The 13335-nt window shown below is 61.5% G+C and overlaps 2 protein-coding genes across 4 annotated transcripts in view; one reads left to right on the top strand and one right to left on the bottom strand.

Moving 5' to 3' along the window:
* Positions 1–5244: 5244 nt before the first annotated feature.
* PAFAH1B2 (platelet activating factor acetylhydrolase 1b catalytic subunit 2) lies at positions 5245–10724 on the bottom strand. Its single transcript, XM_050910823.1, has 6 exons — positions 10675–10724; positions 9382–9469; positions 8543–8632; positions 7566–7682; positions 6446–6568; positions 5245–5790 (listed from the first exon to the last, which is right to left on the bottom strand). The coding sequence occupies exons 1-6, from the start codon at positions 10701–10703 to the stop codon at positions 5512–5514; spliced, it is 726 nt and encodes a 241-aa protein (XP_050766780.1). The 5' UTR covers positions 10704–10724; the 3' UTR covers positions 5245–5511.
* An 860-nt stretch (positions 10725–11584) lies between these two features.
* SIK3 (SIK family kinase 3) overlaps positions 11585–13335 on the top strand; it is a 91264-nt gene continuing 89513 nt past the window's right edge. For 2 of the 3 annotated variants that reach the window (XM_050910816.1, XM_050910813.1), the window contains exon 1: positions 11603–11697. The gene's annotated coding sequence lies outside the window, so the exon portion shown is untranslated. Of the gene's footprint in view, positions 11698–13335 lie in introns of all 3 variants that reach the window. The other variant, XM_050910812.1, reaches the window with a different exon arrangement.

The following is a 13335-nucleotide window of genomic DNA, read 5'->3' as shown; positions in this document are numbered from 1 at the left end:
GCCCCATACAGACCCCACAGGGGAAGCCCCGTCCCAGAGGGGAGCCCCTGCCCCATACGAGACCCCACAGGGAAGCCCCTGCCCCATATGGGACCCCAGAGGGGAAGCCCCGTCCATAGCAGAGCCCCTGCCCCATACGAGACCCCACAGGGGAAGCCCCTGCTCCATAGGGGAGCCCCTGCCCTATATGGGACCCAGAGGGAATCCTCATCCCATAGGGGAGCCCCTGCCCCATATGGGACCCCAGAGGGGAATCCTCATCCCATAGGGAGCCCCTGCCCCATACAGACCCCACAGGGGAAGCCCCATCCCAGAGGGGAGCCCCTGCCCCATACGAGACCCCACAGGGGAAGCCCTGCCCCATATGGGACCCCAGAGGGGAAGCCCTGTCCCATAGCAGAGCCCCTGCCCCATACGAGACCCCACAGGGGAAGCCCCTGCTCCATAGGGGAGCCCCTGCCCTATATGGGACCCCAGAGGGGAATCCTCATCCCATAGGGGAGCCCCTGCCCCATATGGACCCCAGAGGGAATCCTCATCCCATAGGGGAGCCCCTGCCCCATACAAGACCCCACAGGGAAGCCCCTGCCCCATATGGGACCCCACAGGGGAAGCCTCATCCCAGAAGGGAGCCCCTGCCCCATACGAGGCCCCACAGGGGAAGCCCCTGCCCCATCTGGGACCCCACAGGGGAAGCCTCATCCCAGAGGGGAGCCCCTGCCCCGACGGGCGCAGCAGGGATGCTGCCAACCCCCCCAGCTCCCAGCACTGGGCTCGGACGGGTCGTTGCGGCTGCCGGTCCGGACAGACGAGCTGCTGCGGTAATGGCGGGGCGCGCGATGCAGGAGCCATAACCGGCCCCGGCTCGCCGCAGGAGGAAATCCTGCTCCCACTCCCTCCTCGGCGCAGGGCTCGGGGACTCCTCCCTGGCCGGGGCCCCGCGGCCAGCTCCAGCCTGCGGCCGGCGAGGCCAGGCGATGCTCCGGCCACTCACCCAAGCCACTTGCCCAGCCGGCCTGCCACCAGCGTCCTGGCACACGGCAAAATCCCCTGCCAGGCAAGGCACGGCGCTGCCACCGCACAGGCGCCTTTCCCCTTCCCACGCTCCCCTCCGGATTTCGGCGCAGGGGCTCCCGCCGCCTCCCCTCCCGTTTGCAGCAGCCGTCATCCCCAGAGGCTGAAGTAACTCGAAGTCCTTCCAAGTTTTTTCCCACGGCTCCGTTCCGTGGGGAAGCGGGAGCGACGCCACGCAGCATCCCGATGTGCGCCTCCCTCAAACACCCCCCGTCCCAGCTGCCGACGGGCTTCCCGCTTACGGTCCCCTCTCTAAGGGCTCTGGGGCCACCGTGTCGCATTTTGTGTGTCTGCGATTGATCGATCGATCGATCGGGTTTTTCGGTTTTAAACGCCCCGCCGAAGCAGCTCAGCCCCACGAAACCTCGTAGAAAGGCATTTTCGAGGCTCGAACTGACATCCAACACCCTGCCGCCGGTTTCCCTCTGTTCTCTGCAGGACAAACGTAACGAGACAAGAGCGCTGCTGCTATTGTGCACTTTATTTCTATAGGTCCTCTCACCGAGGATCCCAAAGCACTTTTCGGACAGTCTGCACGTTGTTTCCAGGTTACGGGTGGCGACGCCGACAGCAGACGGGACGACTTCCTCAGGGACAGACGGACGCCCACGCAGGAGCTAGAAGCAGAACGCCGACCGACTCCTAAGCTGCCCTTCAAACCCGCGCACCACCTCCGCTGGGATGACCGTAAGTCGGGCTGCGTGGTGATGCGCGCTCCCCGTTCATTTCAGGGCCATTACAAACAGGTCACTGAGTAACCGAACACAGGCCGATGTCCTGTCGAGGGCCAAAAGACCCGTTACCGTTACCCGCAGGACCTTGCTTGCAGCTTCGGGTACAGGACCTAAGCTCTGCATGGTGAAAGGAGAGGACAAGCCGACGAAGAAAAGCCCCCCCGAACGGAGCGGGGAAAGGACGGGGCGTGAGACGCGGAGCGAGGATCCAGCCGAGCGTGGCTCCGGAGACCCCCGGGAGGGAACGCCGCGAGTGCACCCGGCGGGGGGTTCGCCGGGCGGCTCCGCGTGGGGCAGCACCACCCCGGCCCCCGCCGAAACGAACCCCAACGAGTCGCCGACACGGAGAGGGAAGGAGAGACGCGGGCGCCTCGGCAGGCACGCACACACACACACACGCTGTAACACGGTGGGGTGAAACATTGACATTTATATCGAAATATGCACTAACAGAGCGAGCGCTACCGGCCGATGCATTTTTGCCAAAGCAGAATCACAATTTTTTTGTCCCGGGGAAGGTTCAGGGTGGCGAGAGGGCAGCGCCGGCAGGCGGGGAGGGAGGCAGGGCCGCGGAGAGGGAGGCTGCGGCCTCGTTTCACGCACGGTACGGGCTTTCCTCCTCACCGGCCCCGTCCCGCGGTCGTCCTCCTGTCCCCCCCCAGTGAGTTACAAGAGGCTCTTGCCGTCCTTCCGCGCCTTTCGCTTTGTTTTTCTCTCGGCTGCAATAAATAGGAAACCGGCGACGCTGACACAGACCAGACAGCGGGCTCCGGCACAGAGCTGTCCAACGCAACCGGGTCGTTTCCAGAGGGGAGAAGCCCCGCAGGGCCCGTTCTTTCCCAGCCGACCCTTAACAACGACACGGTTCCCGCTGGCTGGGCGAGGGGAGCCCGGCCCCAACCCCAAGGGACGTCGGTCGCCCGTAGCCGGAACCGAAGCTTTTCCACGCGTTTTGCGACGAGGCGCTCGGTTTTTCGCGCTAGGCCAGCGAGGGGAGGGAGAACCCCTCCTCGCCCTCCCACAAAACCTCGCAGCCGCGAGCGGGACGGTTTCTTACTAGGCAGCGACAAGCAGAGGTAAAGCCTGAACGGAGGGGAAGCCGCCCTCGCTCTCTTTACGCAGCGCCAGCAGTATCAGAGATGGTTACGGGGGCAGAGGAGGAGGGCCGCCAGCGCTTGAACGTGCCCACCAAGCAGAGAGCGTGGCACCTCAGCAAGCCAAGCCAAAGCGGAGCCGGCAGAGCCGTCCTCAGTCACGTTGCAGAAGGCTCGGGAGCCTGCCAAACCCCTCGGTCCACCCGGCACCCTGCCAAGGGGGGGCTGACTCACAGCCGAGCGCAGCCGGCTTGAGAAGTCAGAGCTTTTTCCTGGAGAGTACGTGCCTGGTTAGCGTCTCTTCAGCCGAACGCAGCGACAGCGGGGAGGGAAGCGGGGATGCATAGATTAAACTAGCACGCGGCCTTTTCACGCAAGCCTAGAACCCTGCAAAGCTCACAGGGAGCAGAACGTATTTTATCCCGTCTCCCTAAGGGGCGCGGGGGGGGTGGAGAAGTCCTTTCCCCAGGAATCCTCCACCGCGGCGCGGTTTTAACATTTGATTTTTCCACCCTCCCTCGCCCCGACTTCTCCAGCGAGCATCCGATGGCAAGCGTGAGCAACGTTCCCTTACGGCCCGTCCTGCAAGGCAGCGGAGCTCCGGAGCGAGCCTTGGGGAGCGGCGCGTCCCTACTCCGGTCGGTGGGGGTAGGACCGTAACCCCTCCTCTACCGCGGCCCTCCGAACCTTCCCGCTTCTGATCCTGGCGAGCGGAACGCTTCACCTTTCCTTCATCTGTGTGTCCATCACATATACTGGCAACAAAACACACACTACGCATGCAATCCAGGCAGAAATCCTGCTACGATCAAATCTACAGGAAGAGGGGAAGGTAGTGGGGACATTTAAGTATTCCTTAATGCTAGGTTATAGACGGCATTAAACACCAGCACCCTTTATTATAAAAAAGGGCAGACAGACTATATACAGTACCTACGTACTTCATTGCAGCAGGGCACAGCAAGCAACCTGGACACCTAAAGACCCCTCATCCGCAACGCGGGACGAAGTGCCCGCTAAAAAGCTATCCGTTCCTCTCCGATTTACCCGCCGAGACGAGGACGGGCGACCGCGGCGCCCGCCGGCAGGGGAAGAAGCGCCGAGGCCCGCGTTGGCGGCTGCCGGCCGGCTACCCCAGCGCGAAGGGCGGCGAGGTCTGCGCGGCACCGCCAAGCTCCGGCCCTGGCAGGTAAGCCAAGGAGGAACAGACTTTGTTTAAAAGTGTTTTATTCGCAAGTAGACTTCTCTATTCATGTAGGGCTCTGCCTTTCGGGTCCGAACCGGTTTCTTTCTGCAAAAAAAGAGAACCTTTCACTTCTAAACGAAAGGCTGTTTTCGTACGATCATTAGTAGGCTACAAGCAGCCCTCGTAACAAAAGAACCAAACCGAAATCCCACCTAGTCGCGGCCGCTGTCGGAGGGCACCTGCCCCTCCGGCTCCCTCGGCTAGGGGCGAGGAGCAGCGTCCAGGGCAGGAAAAGCTACGCCCTGACTTCACTTTTTACCGTAAGAGGCCGTAGTTGCTCGAATAAAATGTTTATACAAGTAAAACAGAAGCGATAAAGAAATATACACCTTGGAATCCGTAAAGCTTCAGACTGATTTAGGCCTGGCAGACAGGGGCTATTCAGATGGGTTTCCTTTAGGAAAGAAGGACGTAACGGTCACACTTAAAAAAAAAAAAAAAAGGAACAACGCACAGCACTGCAAAGAGCCCTGCGGCACGACGGGCATCGCGGAGGAACGAAACGTCGGTTCTAGAGTGGCGAGGAAGCGACCGCCTTGCGCGGTGTTTACTGGATAATTAAAATCCTAAACTGAGCAACTGTTAAAAGCCAGCGACACCAGACACGAGACAGGAGCAGAGAACAGGACAGCCAGCAGCACCTGAACGAGACCGCCCCCAGGGAAAGCTACGCGGGAGGAAAGGTGCCCCGGCTCGCAGGCACGGTGAAGGAAGCGCAAGAGCAAGCACCTGGGAGTGTTACACGCGTTCGGTTAACCGTTTTGTTTCTTTACGTTTCTGAATCCCAGTTTCACACCGCTTCAGAAAGAAGGAGCGAGGAAGCAACGCGTGTCGCTTAAAACCCCCCCAGGGGAAAAAAAAAAACCACCACGACCCCAAACCCCCAAAAAACGTTAAAAGGTGGGACCGAGTTTGGAAAAATGCATCTGTTCTGGCTTTTGCAAGTGGAATGTGATTCTTGTTCAGAGGCTAATACACAGAGCACGATCCCTACAGCCAGGAACGGTGAGGCAGGAGCTGTGCGCGGGCTGTCAGAGACAGGCTACAAGGGTGCTAGGACAACCACAGAGCAACAAGACGTGAGAGGGGCACAGAGTGACAGTCCTGTTCTCGGTTTAAATGAGGAATGGTTTAAAAGCAAAACTCTTCTTCAGCTAATTTCCTCCTGCAATAAAACCAACCAAGCCGGCCCTCATATGTACAAGACCAGTTAAACATTAGCCTTCCCCCTCAAAACACTAGGTACGAACATCCGGTAACATTCTACAATGGAAAAGTGCTTTAAGAAAGAAGGATTCTGTAGTGCCAGTGACAGAACTGATCCGATGGGCTGGATGATGCTGTTAACGCCGACATCCGCTACTCAGGCCAGGGCAGCTCGTTTCTCCTCGGGGGTCTCCTCCAGCAGCTGCATGATCAGTTCGTGGAGGGGTTTGCAGATCTTTGCGTAGCCCCCTCCCGTCAGGTGCAGGAAATCGAACATGTCGTGGTACGAGATGGTGCCGTCTGAGTGCACGAAGCCGGCGTCCACGTCCAGCAGCTGGACGTTGGGCAGTTTGGGGAGCGAGGCTTTTAGCAGATGGTTCACCTTGGCATTCTTCTGCCGCAGCGGGTTTGGCTTCTCTCCACGAGGTAGCAGGCCCTGGCACGAGAAGGAGGCAAAAAAAGAGCTTCACACGACTTGGACGGCGTAACAGTGCCTGCTTTCCCTTCCCATTCGGGCTGCCTTTCAAGGTTTAAGCTGACTGTGGCAAGGGGAACTCATCCCTTGCATCAGACTTTGTCCGCTCAGGCCTAATTTGAAATGCAAGTGAAGGGCGCCAGATGAGCTATAAGCACAACTGGCAAGGCGCCTGCTTTCTTTTTCTCTTTTTTAAATGCATCAGTTTGTGCTCTGCTCTTTCTATCAGCTTTCAGCGGTGTACTGAACGCCATCGCCCAGCCTCTCAACAAGAGAGGCACCAGCTAAGCTGTTAGGGCAAGGAAGCCAACTAGGATTCCCAGCGCCAGCTCTGATCTGGGCACCGCTTTTCCCCTCACAGGACTTCTTCGACGACGTCTCGAAGCGGGACAGCAGCGCCGCTAACGGGAACGATCACACCCGTCTCTGGAGGGGCCGAAAGGACGACTCCTGCAAAGCCAAGCGAAGGAGGGGAGGCACGCACAAGGCAGGAGACAGATAAAGCGCCAGCCCTCCCCGGTAACGATCAGTAACTCCCGGTATCGCGGAGGCACGGTACAGAGAACACGGGGCTTCCTCAGAGCGGTTTGTTTTCCCAGCGCTCCAAGAGACATACCAGTACGATAACTTTGGCCTGTGGCTGCTGGGTGTTTATCAGGCGCACGATAGCCTCGATTCCGCCTGCTACTTCTTCTGCTGTGTTTTCGTGATTATTTGTTCCAACCCAAACAACAATGACCTACAAGGAGAAAAAAAAAACGTTTGCAGCTTTTTCAGAACAAGCTGTAGCAGGCTTGCTGGCCCTGAAAACCCCTGCACAAACATCCTCTGCGACCAGCGAGCCACGTGAAGAGTCGGGCTCAAGGCTAAACTCAGACTGCAAGAGGTCTTCAGCTCTCAGTTATGCCGATTTCTGAAGAGCATCTTAGGAGCTTCTGTCTTGGCCCTCGCTACGGATGAAGGACTGCTACTACTGAAGCGTTTCTGGACAGCCTAAGAGACGTCTGAGCCCACCCCGTTTCGGAGCCTCTTGGCCAACACACCTGCAGGAGCCTACGTGGGTCAAAAAGAGCGTGACGTAGATTTATACAGTATAACGTAAGCTCCTTAGGGGAAGGGACAACCGTACAGCTCCACTTTTTACTTTAAAAGACCGTAAACCGTTAAACAGGAGGCTCGAATACGAGCGCCGCCGCCTCCCTGCCTGGGGCACGCCCTGCGTAAGAGCACCTTGGTGCGCTGCCCACCGCTTTCGGTAAAGACGCTCGCAACAGGGCTGCAACCGGAGGCGCGGACTGGGAAGCCGATCCTCACCAGGCATCCTGCACATCTTCGCGAACTCCCTATCAAATACCTCACCGTCCCTTTCCGGAGGCCAAGACTGCGTCGCGGGCCTGAGAGACACACCGCAACTCCCGACTACGCCTAGCTATGGTAAATCGTAGGCCCGGTCAACGTTTTCGCTAGGACTGAAAGGTCGCCTCCATTGATGGACGACATCCCCCGAGCCGCGCGTTCAGCGGCGCCAGCCCCGCGTATGAGACGTGCGGCTCTGTTCCCAAACACTTCTGGCTTAGCCAAAGGCGTTTCGATACGTGACGCACACTCAGTGCCAACGGTTGCTCGAACGAAAAGGTCTGTTAAGAGTTAACAGCTCGCTCAGTTCTGCACCGCTCAAGCACTGAAGTCTCTTCTAAGTCAGCACAGGGCTGCCTGGTTTGGTTTTCTGCTTATACCTTCGGTTTAATGTTCTCCAGTTCACCGTTCTTCAGTCTCCATAGAACGTGTCCTGTGGTGTCTCCACCAATCCCGAAATTCAACGCGTGGAGCGGTGAGAAGAGCTCTCGCCATATCTGCAATCAGAAATCGATTTGCTATTTCAGCGCAGCACCCCGATCGTGAAAGAAAGGCGCTACGCAGACGAGCGATGTCTTCGAGGACACTGAAAGGAGCCAAGAGACTCCCTCTGAAAACTCACTTCCGTAAAGGGCATTTAAACACAGGACGGGGCTTTACTCGGAGGCCGGAAGAGACGGGGTTGCTGATGTTCGAGCACTGGGTCCTAGCACAAAGGAAGGGGAAGTTCTCTCGAGCAGCTATTTGCCCAGCTCGTCAGAGACACAGAGAGCGCTGGATCTGTTGCAGACCACCGTGTCCCTAGCCTCCCTAAGTACAGGGCTTCTGAAGAAGGTGTCTATGACCTGAAGAAATCCTTTTCATCACCAGGTAACAAAACTAGAAAAAACGGAAGCAGCTCCGGCAGAACAAAGCTGCTCTGTTACCACCACGGCGGAGCAGCAGCACCCTTCTTTGCCCCAACAGAGTTCTGGAGCAAAGCCAGCGTGCCAACGCCTACAGCACCCCAAGTGCCAGGGGGTTAACCGTGGTCTGGCCGCGCAAGACACACCGACAAAGATTTCGATGGGAGTCCGGAATCTGAGACTCGAGGAACTAGCGAGGGCCTGCGTACGTCTGTTTAAAATGGAGGCAGTCAGTAACGGCTTCAGCGAGAGACTGCAAATGGCTCATAAAGTGGCAAGCCTTGGTACAAGCACTGGGAAGTTAAGGAAGCAGGGCAGAATAAACCCGAAGGGATGGCGGTGAAATCGGAACAGAAGAAATGGTCAGCGTTACGCGTGAACATCAGCTCCGGGTGAGAGAGAGAAACGCTCCAATTCCTATGACCCCACCATCCTCCTTTCTTTAACAATACCTCATACTGCTGTAGCAACTGCACCATGGAGTCACCCACGAAGAGCACGTCGGGCTCCTTGTCTTTGCAGTCCAAGACAAACCTATTGTGCTGTTAAAAGAAAGCAGCAAGGTAAGCTCCGGCCGACGGCTGACAGTTCCTCATCCCTACCTCTGCCGCAGGACAGAAAGGGACAGCTGCCCAGCCAGTCTCCCCTGCCGCCCAACCGCGCCAGTCCCTCCAACACCCTTCTCCGCGTTAACCCGTGAACCGCTGGACGCTCCTCCCGACTACACCGACCCCACCAACAGTCTCGGTTCCGGCAAGAGCAGCAGCTCGTCTGGTCTACGCGCTACACGCACGTAAGCCGTGAGCCTGTCAGCCGCCCATCAGATTGAACAAGTACAGAACAGAGACATTAACGGTTAGTCACCGCAGCCAGCGTCCTCTGGCTATTTCTCCCTGCCCGGGAGGAAGCGCCGCAGCAAGGGACGGGCAGGCCAGACGCTTCGCCCCTGCTATTTCCAGCTTTGTCACTCCCTCGCAAAGACGCGCGCTGGAAAGCGCCGCTCCGCGCTTTGTTTCACAAAGGGGCCGGCAATTTCTCCCAGCTCACGGGCCGGCCGGCGTGCTTTCTGAAACGGCTTCACGCCTTTCAGGTCCTGCAACGACGCTGCTTCTTGCCTTGCTTCGTCATCCCAAGGCAGGCGCGTACCGAGAGCCCGCCGGCTTTGGGGCGGCAGAGCTGTTACGGCCTCAGGGTCAGACGCGTGGCCAGACGGGGCCCGTGCAGCACTCGCCCAGCAGCCCCCCTCCCGCCTGCCTCCCCGCCAAGGGCATCCACCCTCTCCCAGCCTTACCTGCGACATCCACCTGTCATCTCCCTGAATATCTTCAGCGGCATGCGGGACTGCTGCTGGGTTCGAGTCCCCCTGGCTCATTCTGTTCCTGCGGAAAGAACAGTTCAGACGAGCTACTTTCAGCGGCCATCGCGGCCCGCTAGCGCTGGGGGAAGAGGCCGGCCGGCTAGAAACCGCCGCGCTTCCCGACATTCCCAGCGGACAATTCACGCCTATTCCGACGCGTGGCGACTTCCGGCTGACGGCAAACTACGTCTGACTCCGCGCACGACGGCCGGACCCGCTCTGCAGACGCTCCTGCTGAAGCCATCTACCGACTGGGCGGCTCGGCCCGCGAACACAGCGTTGCGAAAGGCAGAGAAAAGCTCGCTCCAGAGGGCGTGCTGCCGAGGCACACCTCGGCCGCGCAAGGCTTTCCTGACACAATAATAAACGCTGACCGTCTGAGCCCCTCTTAGTATCAAGCTATCCAGCTTACAACTACTGAGCTCCGCGGTTCAGGTGGATTATCCGGCTTCAGGGGCCGGTGCATCGCGGCGGTATTGATCCCGAAGGATCTAAAGCAGGAAGCGCATCGGACGGCGGGCTAAGGCTTCCAGCTACCGCCCCGCGCAAGAGCAAAATCCAGCCCTTCCTCCCGAAGCCGGTGCGTGCCCACGACAGGCAGCGGCCCCGGGTTGCGGGAAAGGAACGCGATCGGGGCCAAGGCATCGGGCTGAAATCGAACTCCTCCTTCCCGGGAGCCGCGCTCCAGGCTTAGGAAGAGAGGTGACACCCAGGGGCCCTCCTCCCACCCGGGTACGGCCCCCCTCCCCGCCCCCGCGGGAAGCAGCGCCCGCACCCAGGTGGCAATCACTGCGGGGCAGGGTTTATAAGGACGGCTTCCCGCCGCCGCCCCTGCTCGGCGAGGGGAGCTCCTCCTCCTCCTCCCGCCGCCGTTACGGCGGGGCCGCCGCTCCAGGCGGCGTTCTCCCCGCTGTCAGAGACGACCCGGCTGCCTCATCCCGAGCCCCCCCCCACCGCCGCGGGCGGGCCTCCCAGCGATCGGGCGGAGGAGCCCTCCCGCGGGGAGGGGGCTGACCCCCCCCCCCCCTTCTCCGCCTGCCCCGGAGCCCTGCGCCAGCTCCGCCGCGGGGCGCGGCCCGGGCCTCTCCACTCCGCCCCCGCCTCCATCCCCGGCGGGGCCGCCGGAGGAGGGCGGCGGGGCGGAGCGGGATGGCGGCGGCGGCTCCTCCGGCGGGGCTGGGCCGGCCCCCCCCCGCGCCGCGCCCGGCCCCGGCCCCGCGCACTCACGGCGGCTGCGGTTCCCCCCGCGACTCCATGGCGCTCTCGGGCGGGCGCCTCCCTCCCCTCGGCCCGGGCTCCCACCGCGCCTGCGCCGCCGCCGCTTCCGCTTCCGCCGCCGCCCGCCCGCCAACCGCCGCTCGCCCTCCGCGCCGCTTCCGGCCGCGTTGCCGGAAGTCCCGCCCGGCGCACCGGCCGGGCTGGCCCCTAGGCGGCGCCCGGCGGCGGAGGCCTTGCGATGACGTCATCCTCCCGGCCGTGACGTCCGCGGCGTCATTCTCCCGTCGGCGAGGCGAGGTGAGGCGTGCCCGGGGCGGCGTTGGCGCCTGGTCTGCGGGGCCGTCCCGTCCCCCGCAAACCTCTGGGGAGGGTCCCTGATGGCCGGAGGGCGCCGCTGGGTGGCACCTGGCTGGCTCAGAAAGGCGTCAGGGATGGGCTGTGACGCCACCGCGGCGTGGCCGGTGACGAGAGGAACGGGAGGGGGAGTCGGGGGGGTGGGGGGGGGGAATGTTTCGATCGCTCCCCGTTTGCCTTTCCTGGCTGGTTTGGCCTCAAACCCGCCGCGTTGCACGTCGCCTGCGCCTCCTGCCCTCCACGCGGGGGCGCCCGGCCCGGCCCCGCCCCGCCGCCAATGCGGAGCGGCGGGCGGTGACGCGCGGGCGCGTCACCCGGCAGCGGCTGGCGTCACTGGGCCCGCCCCGCCCCCCCGGGGTTGCCATGGCAGCCGCCCGCCCTCCTCCCTCCCCCCCCCCCCCCCCCCCCGCGGATGAGCTCACGCGGTGCCGCAGCCCCGAGGGGGGGGGGGGGGGGTTTGCTCCTCGCAACAAGATGGCGGCGGCGGCGGCGGCTGCAGCGGCGGCGGCGGCGAGCGGCGCGGGGGGGCCCCCTCCGGCCCCGCGGCTGCCCCCGGCCCCGCCGCCCCCGCGGCCCCCCGGGCCCGCCCGCATCGGCTACTACGAGATCGAGCGGACCATCGGCAAGGGCAACTTCGCCGTCGTGAAGCTGGCCACGCACCTGGTGACCCGGGCCAAGGTGAGGGGGGGGCCCGCCGCGGCCCGGCCACGCGTGGGGCGGCGGGCAGCCCGCGGGCCTCTTCCCACCCGCGACGGGCGCTGCCGGGGGAGCGGCTCTGCCCGGCCGGGGCCGGGGCCCCGCCGCTCGGCTCGGGCTGTCGGGGCGGGCGGCGCGGAGGAGAGCGCTGCCTGCCCCGCCGTGCGTGGGGCCGGCCCCCAGCCCGCGGGTGGCTCGGCCGGGGCCCGCCGGCGAGCTCCCTGTAGGCCTGCCGGTCTGCCCGCCTGGGTGCCGGCGGCGCCGATGCGGCTGACCGGCAGCAGGGAAAAAAATTCGGCTTCTGGCGTTGTCGTGGGTCTGAGGGCAAACGGCGAGCGGGGGCAGAGCCCCGGCAGCTGTCACCGGGCCCTGCGCCTCGGCCGCCGGCTCGGTGACGCCGCGGGGAGCGAAACCCACCGCCTGCCGGAGCGCGTTTTTGTGACGGGTGGTCCTGCCGTCGATTCGGGCTCCGTTTGTCTGATTTTACCGGGGTAAATATGGAGGTGGAAGAACTGGATGTTTGGTGAGCGTGGGGATGCCATCTGACGTAAAGGGCAACACCATCTGCCTTGGTTTGAGGAGGGCTTTAAGAAATTATTCTTTTTGAGTCTTCCAGGGCCGTGCAGCAAACCGCAAGGAATAACGTGAGAAAGGGGCTCACGGAGGGAGCGGTTCTAGCGCGCAGGTGTCTCCAGGTACGGGCTTCGTTCCCGGGTCCGCGGCCTCGGCTGCTCCGTTAGCCCTTGGAATATGGCAGGAGATCCGTGAGGAGCAAAAATGCCGCTGCGATAGTCGTGGTTTTTGCCTCTTGCACCGTGCTCTTTGAGAGGGGTTGTCTTGCTGCGTACGCCGGTGCAGGCTGCTGGTGGCAATACCGAAGCCTTCTCCAGAAACGGCTGCAGGATGAGAATGGTGGCGGAAGGAGAACTGGGGATGGGAAGGCGGCGGGGAGCGGACAGGCTTTACCTAAAGCCCGCTCGCCCATGCGACTGCCCTGCCCTTGGCTGCCGTGGTGGCACCTTGGAAGCGCGGCAGGTGGAGGCCGTGAGGACGGTTTTGGCTTGTATGCTTTAGTTGTCCTCCTGCAAATTTGAAGAGTTACATCATATTGAAACACTCGTCTAAATCCGCAGTTCCTTTCGTTTGTTGAAACTCTGGCTTTTTGCCCAGATAACTAAGTAAAATTAATTTCAGGGGCTCTTTAAAAATCAGTTGCTTAACACCTCCTGGACGGTTCTTTTCAGAATTGGGTTGTATTTGCCTGTGTTGTGTAAACCGCCGTCTGCTTCGGTGCCTTCAAGGGCTAGATGCTGCCATTTAACCTGCGCTTCAGCTGCCGTTGGCTGGTGCAGGGCTTGGCCGTTGTTTTCCCCATTATAAAGCTGAACTTTGCTGATAGAAGCAGGGGCGGTAAGTTCGGATGCTTCAGATGCAGGAGTCTGGTCCTCTTGAGTAGAGATCGCTCCCGTAGCTACAAGTTGCGCTCCTGTTTTCAGCCTCCCTCGTTGAGTCAAGGTTTCTTTGGAATGGTGCTAACTCTGAAGTTTGCGAAATGCCGAAGCGGAGACCGCCTTTTGCATGGGAAGAGTTCATTTTTCTGAAGGACGGCAAAACGCGCGC

Source organism: Gymnogyps californianus, chromosome 25, assembly GCF_018139145.2.
Source record: "Gymnogyps californianus isolate 813 chromosome 25, ASM1813914v2, whole genome shotgun sequence".
Lineage (NCBI taxonomy): Eukaryota > Metazoa > Chordata > Aves > Accipitriformes > Cathartidae > Gymnogyps > Gymnogyps californianus.
This window is presented reverse-complemented; position numbering and strand designations above follow the sequence as displayed.

Excerpts from the sequence above, each read along its gene's own strand:
- PAFAH1B2 (XM_050910823.1), bottom strand. The coding sequence starts at position 10,703 with ATGGAGTCGCGGGGGGAACCGCAGCCGCC. Across the intron at positions 9,470-10,674 it reads CGGGGGGAACCGCAGCCGCC|GAACAGAATGAGCCAGGGGG; the intron begins GTGAGTGCGCGG and ends TTCTTTCCGCAG. Across the intron at positions 5,791-6,445 it reads AGGCCAAAGTTATCGTACTG|GGCCTGCTACCTCGTGGAGA; the intron begins GTATGTCTCTTG and ends TTCTCGTGCCAG.